The sequence below is a fragment of the Sciurus carolinensis genome, chromosome 6 (genome assembly GCF_902686445.1).
Source record: "Sciurus carolinensis chromosome 6, mSciCar1.2, whole genome shotgun sequence".
Lineage (NCBI taxonomy): Eukaryota > Metazoa > Chordata > Mammalia > Rodentia > Sciuridae > Sciurus > Sciurus carolinensis.
The window spans coordinates 32424136-32437583 of NC_062218.1; the positions used below are offsets into that span (position 1 = coordinate 32424136).

General features: G+C 38.1%; 1 protein-coding gene across 1 annotated transcript in view; it reads left to right on the top strand.

The window, feature by feature from the left end:
- Positions 1 to 13448, top strand: part of Wdr70 (WD repeat domain 70) — a 329962-nt gene that overhangs the window by 304857 nt on the left and 11657 nt on the right. Inside the window, exons 16-17 of the mRNA XM_047556126.1 lie at positions 1898 to 2014; positions 3918 to 4080. Coding sequence (XP_047412082.1) covers positions 1898 to 2014; positions 3918 to 4080 — 280 coding nt within the window. The remainder of the gene's footprint in view (positions 1 to 1897; positions 2015 to 3917; positions 4081 to 13448) is intronic.

Below are 13448 nucleotides of genomic sequence, written 5' to 3' on the forward strand. Positions count from 1 at the left end.
AATTAACAAGTAAGAGTGCTGGTCTTAAAATCAGGAGGCCTGGAACTGGGTGTGGTGCACGCCTGTAATCCTAGCAACTCAGACAACTAAGGCAGGAGGAGCACGAACTCAAGGCCAGCCTTGGCAATTTAGCAAGGCCCTCAGCGATTTAGCAAGACCCTTTGTCAAAATAAAAAATAAAAAAGGTCTGGGGATGTAGCTCAGTGGTAAAGTTTCTCTGGGTTCAAACCCCAGTACCAAAAAAAGAATCAGGAGTCCTGGGTTTGTCCTATTGCGCCATGGACTGGCAGTGTGAAGTTGAGTGACTGAAATTCATCAGAAGAGCCAGGAAACTAGAGGAAGAGTGTCTTCCAGTTCCCTCTGAAATGTTTGACCATGTGCTAGACCAGTCTGGAGGCCTTATATCTAAAATTAACTACCGTGGGTATGAGCTGAAAACATACCAGGGAAAAGTGACTTCTCTCAGGTCTGTCACACAACCTTATTAATCTGGCAGATCTGCATTCCCAGAGCCATGGTCTCAGACCTGTAACAGGTGATGTCTAGGAAGGAAATCTAGGACGAGACAGCAGTTATTAATGAGTGACCCTGTAGACTTTATCAGTGTCTCACTGTGAAGCCCAGGGGGCGCTGTACTGCTGGGTTTCTCCCTGGTGGTGGGTCTCACATGAGACCAAGTCCCTTGGAGCTTATGATCAGTCAAGAGATCCCATGACACTTTTTGCAAGAGTAGAAGTGTTAAAGTCAGTGTCATAACCAGCCCAGCTCATGTAATTACACGCGGCCTACTTAAATTCCTCCCATCGTTTGAAGTGAAAAGCTATTTTTCCCCCTCCTAAAAATACTGTGTGTTGTGCTGCCCGACAGAGTGGCGGGTGGTTGTTTCTCAGCTTCCCTGACTCGAAGCAAGTATGTTTTCCTGAGAATGATGTGATCTGGCCCTGCTTGGCAATAGGGGTAGGAGGGGATGCTGGAAGTGTTTTTGAGGTATTAGAGACAGTTCATTCATATTAAAAAATTCCTTTATCCTTTACATTCGCTATTCTGATACTCTTCTTTAAAAAGAGGTTTTAATCTGTGAGTAAGGCTTGAAATTATGCTGGTACTTTTTATGGTTAAGAATAAGATGATTATTAAATATTTTCCCCAGTAATCTTCTCCCTCTCCCCCAGAATATTGTTCTAGTTACCTTTTAAATTCTTATACTCTTTTGTATTCTGAAATTTAATTCTGACATTGAGTAAACACCCAATAGCAATTGAACAAATATGACTTTGATGTTTATCATGTTGTTTTATGTACCATGTAACAGGAGGGGTAAGGCCCCATCAGTCTCCATGCCAGGAGAATCAGGCACCCCTGCATTCAGGGCAACCTTTATCCCAGTTTCAGTGGGATAAGTGCTCCTCCCTTCCGGTTACTCAGTGTTGTCAACTCCTCCTGAGAGGTGGTCACATTTCAGAAACGTGTGAAGTGAGTCCAGTGTTTATGAGGCATCTGAGGAAACTTCTGGGCTGACAGGCAAGCTGTTGGCGTTACTCACATTTGGGTCCTGTAAGAGAAAAATAAGAGGCAGTCCCCATTAAGTGTTTCTTTTCAAAACCAAAGAAATTAAATTTAATTGCCACCCATTGTTTGGGAGACAGGGAGCCTCACCCGTGTTTCCGTGACAGAATTTGATGGTGTTTGCCGAGTACCATTAGCTGCCAGGAGAGGTGAACAATGAGTCTGGATCAGACAAAATTGGCTAATTGGTTACAGTATGACTGTCTTTTATTATTAGATGAAGGCTGTCATTATGATTTCCATTTCATCTTTCAGTTAGTCATACTTTAGCTATGTTTTTGGTTGAAAAGTTGTTATTATAATGAAATTTTTCAAATGTGACTTCTTGCAGCTCATGCCTTGCCTATGTTCCGCGAGCCCCGCCAACGGAGTACCAGGAAACAGCTGGAGAAGGACAGACTGGACCCCCTAAAGTCACACAAACCTGAACCTCCTGTAGCAGGCCCAGGTGACTGTGATCCAGCTAGTATCCTGCAGAAGGGGTGAGGGGCAGGGTGAGGTAATTGATGCAGAGATGGGAAGATCTTTTGGTCCTGGTTGCTTATCTTCAGAGAGATTTTACTGGATAGTGGTTTTCAAATATTTTCTTTTTAGTGCCAAAACATTTCCTCTACAGATCTAATGCAGAATTACAGTGTATGAATTGATAAAGATGGAGATACTGTGCTAAAGTGGGGAGGAAGCCTGGGGCCCTTTCTGCCCATTCTCCAACTTAAATCCTGTGGGTGACCTCAGTAGAATTGTGGGTCTCCTTGGAACATGGTGTTAAAACTATTCCTCTAATACTGACTTACTATACAACATGGGGCACTTTGAACAGAATCTAGGCTGGTTTGTTTCATAAAAGGCAGAAAGTGGCCATGATTTTGTTCTGTGTTGAGAAAATGGAGCTGCCCATATCACTTGAAGATGAGTAAAAGTCTGTAGAGTTTGGTATCAGAATTAAGCAAAGCAGCATTGGCTATTGTACAGCATACACCCTCACTGGAATTCCATTTTGTGCTATCACCTGTGCAATTTCCATTGGTGTTATGCTCCCACGTCTGCACATTTTGACTTGTTCATTCATCTTGAGTCTGAGCTCTGAAAACATGTTTTCATGTTTTCTATTAACTTTTTTCATTTTCATCCTAATTAAGTTTCTAAATAACATTCTTGCTCTGATTATTGCAGACCTTCTACGTAGGCACATTATCTGCAGTCACTCCCTATTCCTTCTCCACCTCCATTCATCTTATACACAGCTTTTAATCTCCATCTTCTCTAGCTTTCATGTTGCTACTGTCCCCAAACTTTCATGAGCTTCCTGCTGTGCACTTCTATTTCCAGAAAGCCAGAGTTCTCCATAGTCTTACTCTAATAATCTTTGTAGCTTTAAACCTCACTTCTCTCCTATTCTGCCCTTTTGATAGACTGTTGGTTCCCTTCTGGCCCCTCTTTGAACTTCCCTCTCTACATTTTTGTGCTTAACCCATTCTGTTCTTTGAAAATGGCATTCCCTGCCTTCTGAGCCTCCCTGAAATGAATCCATTGCTTTCAGAAAGACCTGTGCACCACCTCAGTCTCAAGTGCTGTACTTTCTCTAAGTGCTCTAATAGTTATTGGCCACACAACTTCTCCAACAGCAAATTATTCTGTGTCTCTCTTTAGTTTTTTCTTGATTTATGAAATTCATCTTTCAATGTTATTTGACTTTTCATGTGTATATCTTTCTAAAATGTCTGACATTTTGGGGGTACCAGGGACCATGCTAGTGGTTAGAGATTCAGTTAGGAACAAATCCCTGCCCTTAAGGAGATTCCTATCTGCTAGAACAATTACAGTACCCTAAAATAATGTTAATCCATATGTCTACCTGTTTTGCTTTTCTCTAATAATACCCAGGAAATTACCTATAAAGTACTTGAAAACATGGAAAGCCCTAAGATAAGTATGTCTAAAATTAAAATAGCATCTAATGAATATTGATTATTTATAAAATTTTAGTGTTCATGCTGGAGAAAATTTTTTAAGGCAAATTATAATTTAAGGCAAATGTAATTCTTTACTGGTATTATTCTGTAAGTTAAGGTACTAAGATGTAACAATCTTTTAAAGTCTCTTCCTATTTAAAAAAATTATGGGAAAATTGCGGTTTGATGATTTCTTTCTCTGGTTCTGATTATCATGAATGCTGAAGGGATGATACTCAAGTGCTCTTGAGATTGTGTTCAGGTAAATGCAGAGGCCCAGGTTAGCAATGTGTTGTCATGTTAGTGTTTCAGATTGTGTTCAGGTAAATGCAGATGCACGGGTTAGCAATGTGTTGTCATGTTAGTTTTGTTTCTGATTTTTTTCCCCTTCTGAAACAGGTCGTGGTGGCCGAGTTGGGACCCATGGGGGCACTCTTTCATCCTACATTGTGAAGAACATTGCTCTGGACAAGACAGATGACAGTAATCCCAGGGAAGCCATTTTGCGTCATGCCAAAGCAGCAGAAGACAACCCATATTGGGTTTCTCCAGCTTATTCCAAGTAAGAAAATAGTTTTTTTAATAGGAATGTTGGGGACTTGGCGTGTAGCTCATGTGCTAAGCATGCATGAGGCCCTGGGTTCAATCCCCAGCCCTAAAAATTAATTAATTAATTGAAAACAGAAAAATCATTGTTTAATGTATTGGGAAGAACATAAGAGTGATATTTTCAAGTTCTAACTTCTCCCATTTCTTATTTCATACTTGAGCATGAAAAATAGGTCAGAAACTCATAGTCTTAAAGCCCAGGCATTTGTTTATGTCTTAAGTCTCTTAAGGGCTATAATATAGTTCAGTGTAGAGTACTTTACTAGCATGCTCAAGGCCTTGGATTTGACCCCCAGTACCACCACCCCACCACCCCCGAAAATTAAAAAAAAAAAAAGACTCTAAAATAGTGAATTTTAAAACTATACTGGTTTAGTCAGAGCTATAGCATAGTATAAATTATTATGTGGGAAAAAGTCACTACATTATCTTAGTGGAGGAGGATTAAAAGCAAGCAAAGGAGAGTCATTCGTAGTACTAATTTGTACGTGGAGAACTACACAGTAGATCCAGCCTCTTGGATTCCTTTGGATAGCTTAACATGGATATGCGAGTGAATGTGTAGGGGTTCTTAAAACTACTAAACCAGTTGTATTTACACTAAAGAAGGGAACTATTGTAGAATTTTCAGATTTTAAATATGTGAGCTTTTTATTAGGACTATTTTAGATGAGTTTAAAAACAAATACAGAAAGATCATAAATATTCTTCTCATTTTTTCACCTTATACAACCATAGTTCAGTTAATTATTAAAGCCATGAACTCAATACTGATACAATACTGTTAACCAATCTACACACCTCACTTGGTCTTCACTAGTTTTGCTACTCATATTCTTTCTTTCTTCCAGGAGCTCCTGTTGCAGTGAGTTGTTATTTCTTCATAGTCTCTTCCAGTAATAGTTTTGCCATTCATGACCTTAATGCTTTTAATGATATTTTTAATGTTATTTTGTAGACTTTCTCTTAGTTTGGGTTTGCTGGTATTTTCTCATAATTGGAATGAAGCTATGCACTTTTGGCAAACAATAACATATGAGTGGTGTTGAATCCTTCTCATGCATTATTATATCAAGGGTTTCATGATATTGAACTATCTTATTAATGGTGATCGTAAGGTTGGTCACTTGATTAAAGTGATGTCTGCCATTTTCCTCCACTGTAAAGTTGCTGTCATTCATTGTTTTGAATTGATAAATTTCTTGGGGTTATTTTCTTAGACTATGCAACTCCTGTTCTCTTCAAACTTTTGCTGTCCAATTTTGTCTGTAGATGGATTTGTCTGTAATTATCATTACTGTGGTGTTTGTCTGATGGTTATTTTCTTGTTCCTTCTCTCTCTCTCTCTCTCTTTTTTTTTTTTTTTTCCAGCCTCAGTTTGTTCTCAGAGCAACAAGCATGGCATGGGGTTTGGGGGCTTCAGTCTTGGAGACAAGGGCAGGGTTGCAGGTCTGTCTTCTTGGCCTAGGAATATTTGGGTTCCCCAGCTGGGCCATCCGGATCACTCTTCTGAAATCGTCAGCTCTCTCCTCTCTCCTCAGTGGACAGGAGAGTGAGTGGGAGGGCAGCTTCACCCAGCAGGAGACACCATCTCCTCTCCGGGGGACACCCATCCCCTCTCCTGGGCAGGACCCCGGGGGCCACACAGGCATGTCTAGATCTCCATGTCCACAGGGTGAATGTTGCCTGTTTTGTGCTCTTTGATCCACAGCTCTCTGTCTTTGGCCGGGTCCACTTTTCGAAGCAGTTGGACCACAGGCTCAACTGTGCTGTGGTCAAACATGTCCATCTGGTGCCACAGCTGTGTGCACTGGCACAAATATTGCTGGATCACCTCCACCCTCTCCACTTCCAGCCGCTCCATCTCCAAGTGGTGGTCACCATCTCTTCAAACCACTTGGACTGGGCCTGGTTGTAGAGGTCCATACAGCGCATGAGGTCATCGCCAGCCTGTGTGGACTTCCTCTGTGCCTTCTTGATGTCCTCCTCTGTCTTGTTGCTCAGCTTGATCTCCAGCTGCTGGGTCTTCATCTCCAGGTCTCTCTGCTGCTCTATGAGGGCTTTCCGGGCCTTCTCCACCGATGCATACAGCTGGCGAGTTGCTTGCAGAGGTCAGCGATATGGTGGTCACCTTTTTCATGTCTTTCTTGAAGTTCTCACGAAAGTTCATTAGGGGCTTCTCTACCTTGCTGTGAGGCTTGGCGGAGAACTTGAGATGCACTTCTGCTTCATCTGCCAGACTCTTCTTCACCTGAGCCCATGCGTCTCCCAGGGAGCCTTCCTCCTGTGCTGCCAACGAGTTCTGAGAGAGCTTAGCCAAGTTCTCTGCATATTCTTCTTCAATCTTTATCCTCTCTCGGATGAATTCAGACATTTCTTTCTGCATTTGTTTGCCCTTCAGTTGCTTTTGGAGCAGCAGTTCGAATCCTGCCACAGTGCCATTGCCTTGGGGGTCTTTCTTTTCAACCCAGAAGTAGTCGCAGTAGCTCCACTCAGTGGCTTCAGCAGCTGCTGTTCAGGCATTGTGTCTGGATGAGGGAACGTCACACAATTTATCATCTTCTCTGTGTGGTCACCTTTATTTTCAAAATTATATATTTTGTCTTCATTGCCTGAAGTTCTGTCTTCCAAGTGGTCTCCTCTGTTGGTGCTACTTTCCATTGAATTTTTATTTTGGTTTATTGATTCCTTCATTTCAAAAATTTCTTCTAGATTTCTTCTCAGGATCTTTATCTCTTTCTTTAAGTTATCTTCCTTCTCCTGAAACATATCTCTGATTTCATTCTTTATATCCTCCTTAAAGTCGTGAAGCAGTTTTACTAAGTAAATTCTGAACTCCTTCTCTGACATTTCTTCTACTGGTTTGTCAATGGAGTCTATAATTGGAGCATCCTGGTTTGTTTAGAGTGCTTTATTCCCTTTTTTTTTTTTTTTCATTTTGTTTGTGTGTCTTCCCATTTAGCTGTGGGGATTTGAGGTAGGACAGTTTCTACCCTGTAGATTTATAGTGTCCCTGAAGGTTTCCAGTACCTCACAAATCTGGGTTTCAGTTTCCGTAGACTCCACCATGCTGCAGTCCCAAGATGGCTCCTAGATTGCAGATGGATAAACTCCAGTGGAGAGTGAAGGAAATGGAAATAGGCCCCAGGGAGGGAACTTCCCTTCCAGTTTCCCTACCTGCCCTCCTGCCCCACCCTCTTGTTCCTTCTCTTCTATATCTGTTAAGTGGAAATTTATCAAAAGGAAGAGTTGTCCCCTTACCCATACTTGTTTATTTTTCAAGTTTTTAAAAATATTCATAGTAATTCTCAAATACCTACTTTATGGTTTAAAATCTAATACCGTCATTTAGTTTACTGCTCACATTGTTCCAGCTTTGGCCAACAGAAGCTCCTTCAGAATGCATCTTTTCTTCCTTCAACAGCACCCCCTCCCTTGCTTTTTTGAGTGCTCTTCTAATTTCTGGCACCAAAAAATATTCCAGGCTCATCTTTCTTTTTCTTCCCCCGAACCTGGAATCAACCACTTCTCCAAAGAGCACTAGTTTCTTTTGTTGGAGAATGGTGTTCAGAAACCAAGAGCTGGGTGTTGGACATGCTCAGTGCTTCTCAAGTGCCGTCGTTTCTAGGTCCTGCTGGCAAAGCTTGGAGATGTGCGTGTGTATACCAACCTACACACATACTACATCTCTATTTCTATATTATCTATCTGTATTTATATTTTAAAAACATGAGTTTGAACTGAAGCCTCATTTCAGTCTTGTATCACAGGGTTTCATTAACCATTCTCCACCTATATTTATAACTTCTTTCTTCAGTAGTAAGAAAACCAGCTCTTGTTCAGTCCTTGTGTACATGTAAAGTACACAGAAAGGCTAACCCATACCTTTGGAAGACACACTTTTCCTAATTATATTGCAGCATTTGTGTACAGTTCTTTTTGTCTTTGGGTTTGCAGTACTTAGTCAAGATACTGTTTTCCAAAGTTACTTAGATTAGATTATTTCCCACCCCATCAGTGTTATGTTATTCCTTTGGATTGAAGTTAAGTTCATTCATTAGTACTTATATTCCTTTTTCCAGTTTTCCCCACATTTTTTTTTATTTTGTGGGATATGTGGAATATTACTATAGTGCTAGGAGTAAAAACTTGAATGAGATATACTCAGAATTCTCTCTCTTCATCCCATGCACTCCTGTTGCCATTCTTAGTTTTCCCTTCCTTTGGCCCCACCCCTTTAGTAAACCAATCTTTCATTTCTGGTTTATCTTTGCTGTATTTTTTCCTACAAAATTGAACAGATACTTGAGTATTTTCTTATATCCCTTCTTTCTTATATGAAGGGTACTATATATAAATACTTTTTTTTATCCAAGATATTTGAAATCTATAGTAAATTATAATTATAACATATGAACAGATTTGTGAAGTAAAATGCCAATATTTTTAATGTACAGATACTGCCCACATCAAACTTTCATAAAATTATTGCTTATCTGTGATTATTCACTAAGTAGTTGGTTCTCTAAAAGTTTCTTCATTAAAATTTGAATATGAAGTTTAATTTTAAACTAATTTCAGGAGAAGTATTTACAAATATGTCAACTTTTTTTGTTGACTTTTGAAATTTGAATTTATCAGTTTATGACTTTAACTTCTTTTTTTTATTCTCCATCTTTGTTGATACATGATTGACCCAAAGGGCTTACAATCAGCATACTACAGTGACACGGCCATGTCAATGTTTATAGTAGCTCAATTCACAATAGCTAAACTATGGAACCAATCTAGGTACCCTTCAACAGACGAATAGGTAAAGAAAATTTGGTAGATATACACAATAGAATTTTACTCAGCCTTAAGAAGAATGAAATTATGGCATTTGCTGGTAAATGAATGGAACTGGAGAATAGCATGCCGAGTGAAATATCCAATCCCAAAAAATCAAAGACCCAATGTTTTCTCTGATACTTGGATGCTAATTCATAAAGGGAGAGCACTAGGGAAGAATAGTTACTTTAGATTAGGTAAAGGGGAGTGATGGGAGGGGAGGGGATATGGGGATAGGAAAGATAGTAGAATGAAACAGACATTATTACCTTATGTACATATATGACTACCTGACTGATGTGATTCTACAACAGGTACAATCAGTAAAAGGAGAAATTATACCCCATTTATGTATGATATATCAAAGTGTATGAATGTATTCTACTATCATGTATAACTAATTAGAACAAATTATAAATTGAAAAAATAAAATTATATATATATACATATATATATATATATATGTATGTATGAGTTGATATAGTCTTTGGGGCTTTGCTTTTTTTCATTTAGTGGTATGACTGAAAACTCACTCTACATCTGTTCATAGAGCTTGTTCTCATTCCTCTTCACAGTACTATAGTACTCTACTCTGGGGGTATAGCATAATTTACTTAGCTATTCATTCCCTTATATATGGGTATTTAGTTTGTTTCCTGTATTTTGTAATTACTAACAATGCTATAATGAATGAATTCTTTGTGTATATATAATTTTGTATTGTTGGAGGTATAGTCAGGGTTTTCTTTTTTTAAAAAAATTTATTGGTGCATTTTAATTATATGTAATAGTGGATTTCATTGTGACATTTTCATATATGCACATTTTATAAATTGGCCTGTTTCATTTCCCCTGTTCCTTCCCTATCCTTCCTTTTCTAACTCTCCCCCTCTCTCTCCTCATTACCTTTCTCTACTGGTCTCACTTATTGAAGTCCCTTTTCTTCTTTTCCTTTTCAGCTTCTGCATATGAAAGAAAACATGACCCTTGACTTTCTGAGTTTGGTTTATCTCAGTATGATGCTCTCCAGTTCCATCCATTTTCCTGCAGATTAAATAATTTTGTTCTTCTTTATGGCCAAGTATAACTCCATTGTTTATATATACCACATTCTCTTTACCCATTCATTTGTTAAAGGCTACCTAGATTGGTTCCATAACTTGGCTGTTGTGAATTTTGCTGCTGTAAGCATGGGTATGCATACACCTCTATAGAATGCTACCTTTAAACGTCTTTTGGTTAAGAACCAAGAAGTGGTATAGCTGAGTCATATGGTGATTCCATTCCTAGACTTTGAGGAACCTTCATACCGACCTCCACAGGAGTTATACTAATTTACAGTCCCACTAACAGTGTTTTTAAGTGTTCCATTTCCCCCCATATCCTCACTAGTGTTTATTATTTTTTGTATGCTTAATAAATGACATTTAATGAGAGAGATGTAATCTCTGTGTAGTTTTGATTTGCATTTTCCTGATTGCTAAACCTATTCAATATATTTAGTTTTTTTTCTTCACTAATTTAGTTTATTTAATTTGCCCATGGATTGATTGTGTTGTTTGTTTTTCTGGTGGAAAATTTTTTGAGTTCTTTGTATATGCTGGATATTAATTCTCTATTATACAAGTAACTGGCAAAGATTTTTTTCTCATTATGTAGCTCATGCTCTTAATTGTTTCCTTTGCTTTGCAGAGACTTTTAAATTTTATGCCAATCCATTTGTTAACTCTTGGTTTTGTTTCCTGAGCTTTTTATGAGTCTTATTGAGGAAATGGATGCCTGGGTCAATATACTTGAGTGTTGGCATTTTCTTCTAGAAGTTGCAGAGTTTTAGATCTAATTGCTAGGTCTTTGATCCACTTTAAGTTGACTTTTGTGCAGGGTCAGAGATAGGGATAGAATTTTATTCTTCTATATATCAAATTTTCCCAGTATCATTTGTTTTGTTTTGTTTTGTTTTTCCCCAACATGTTTTTGACTCCTTTGATAAGGATCAGATGACTGTATCTGTGTGGGTTTGCCTCTGAGTGTATTTCATTGGTCTGAGTGTCCATTTTTATGCCAGTGCCATGTGGTTTTTGTTACTATAGCTCTGTAGTATAATTAGACATGAGGAATTTTTTTTTTTTTTTTTTTTTTTTTTTTTTTTTGGTACCAGGGATTGAGCTTAGAGATGCTTAATTATTGAGCCACATCCTTGGCTCTTTTTATTTTTCATTTTGAAATAGGACCTTGCTAAGATGCTTAGGGCCCCGTAAGTTGCTGAGGCTAGCCTCAAACTTGTGATCCTTCTGCCTCAGCCTCCTGAGTCACTGGTATTACAAGTGAGCACCACCACACCCAGCTCCAGCATTGCTCTTATTATTTAATGTTGCTTTGGCTATTCTGAGTCTTCTATTCACCTATGTGAATTTTAAGACTGTTTTTCCTAGTTCTGTGAAGAATGTCTCTGGTATCTTGATGGGGATCACATTGAATCTTTATATCACTTTTGGTAGTATGGCCATTTTAACAATATTTATTCTGCCTATCCAAGAACGTGGGTGGTCTTTCCATCTTCTTGTGTCTTCTTCAATTTCTTTTTTCAGCATTCTATAATTTTCATTGCAGTTGTCTTTTACTTCCTTGGTTAGATTTATTCCTATGTAATTTTTTTGAGACTGTTGTGAATGGAATTGTTTTCCTGATTTTTTTCCAGCAGATTCATTATTCATATATATTAAAGCTATTGATTTTTGTATGTTGATCTTGTATCCTACTACTTTGCTGAATTTGTCAGTTCTAGTCTTCTTGTGAAGATTTTTTGGATCTTCTAAGCATAGGATCATATCATCTGCAAACAGTGATAATTTGATTTTTTCCTTCACCATTTATATCTTTTTTCTTTCTCTTGACTAATTGCTCTTGCTAAAATTTCAAGCACCACATTGATTAGAAGTGAGGAGAGGTCCTGATTTTACAGGAAATGCTTTCAGTTTTTCCCTATTAAGTGTGATGTTGACTTTGGGTTTGTCATATTTAGTCATTATGATATTTAGGTAAGTTCCTTTTATCCCTAATTTATTCACTGTTTTTAACATCAAGTTTTTTTTTTTTTTTTTTTTTTTTTTGATGTTTTTATATTGCTTAAGTTTTCTCTTAATTTTGAGAAAACTAGACCCTGGTCATTTTTTCAACACATTAAGGTGTTAGGAAAAATTCCTTATGAACCAACTCAACATGCATATTATATCAATCCCCTATCTGCTGATCATTAGGAGCTACTTTGTATAAAAGAAAAACAGTGTCTTAGCGTGGGTTCCTTAGAAGTAGATCTTGAGGTAACGATTCATGTAAAGGTGACTCACTAGGGCATAATCCTAGAGAAAACCAGCAGGAAAGATGGAAGGAAAGAAACAGCAGGAAAGATGCAAGGAAAGAAGCAAGGCTGCAGGGTCAAAACCAGTCTCATGGAGAGCTGCTTCAGCTTAGTCCTGCAGCCTAACCGCAGAGACTGTGGTCAGAGTTGTCCTGGTCAGAGGCACGGCAGCTAAAGTATCCTCCCTCATCTGTTGATTGTTGGTAATGGATGGAGTTAGGGTTGGAAAAGACATTTCCAGATGCTGCCAGCTCTCCAGAGTTTCAGAGATAGTTGCTGCTGCTGTGAGAAAAAGCACACCAAAAATAAATAGATAAATGAATAAAAACTGAAGACATTTGGGGGAATCTGGAGGGAGCTTTATGTCCTTGCTGTATGTGCTGTGGCAGAACAGGCTTTACTACGCACTTTCAGTGGTGGTTGTTCACAGTGTGTACTAATAACCACACAGTACAGATGGAATATCTCTGAACAGTGAGTTGGATAATATTACAACAGCTAAGAGGGTCATATCAAGGCTGGCTAACTAGTTTACATTTATACTTTACTTGTATAGAATTTTATGTATGAGCTAATAGATATCAAGTACATCATTGGCAGTCAGATAAGCTTATCGATTATGTCCATGTTAACACTTCTGTTTGTAATGAAGTGGTTATTTTCGATTACAATAAAGGGGTCCTTTGTACTTTAAAAATCTTGTTTAGAAATACACCAAAGCTTAATTGAAGAAAGATGATAAAGCCATCAGATTAAATTTGTTAAACATGGTAAGCATAATTTTGATGGCTAACTGTTCCAAATACATGTGTATATAAACACCCAAAATAAATCATTGGGATGCAATTATTGTAAAAATATTGTTTGCTGATTATCAGTGGATATTAGCAATATGTAAATCAAAGAAAAGTGTCAAAAACCTAATTTACCATCAATGAAAATGAAACACTAGGAAGGTAACCTTTAGAACCTGATGACAAGCACTTGCTGCAACCATCTCAGAACATGGACTTATAATTTCCAGGTTATTGTTCTTACATCTAACAACAAATAACTTTGATAAAAGTTCAATTTCAATTTAGCATATAGTTTTCAGGCCTGAGTTTTTAAGCAGTGTGTTCATACAGAAAAGA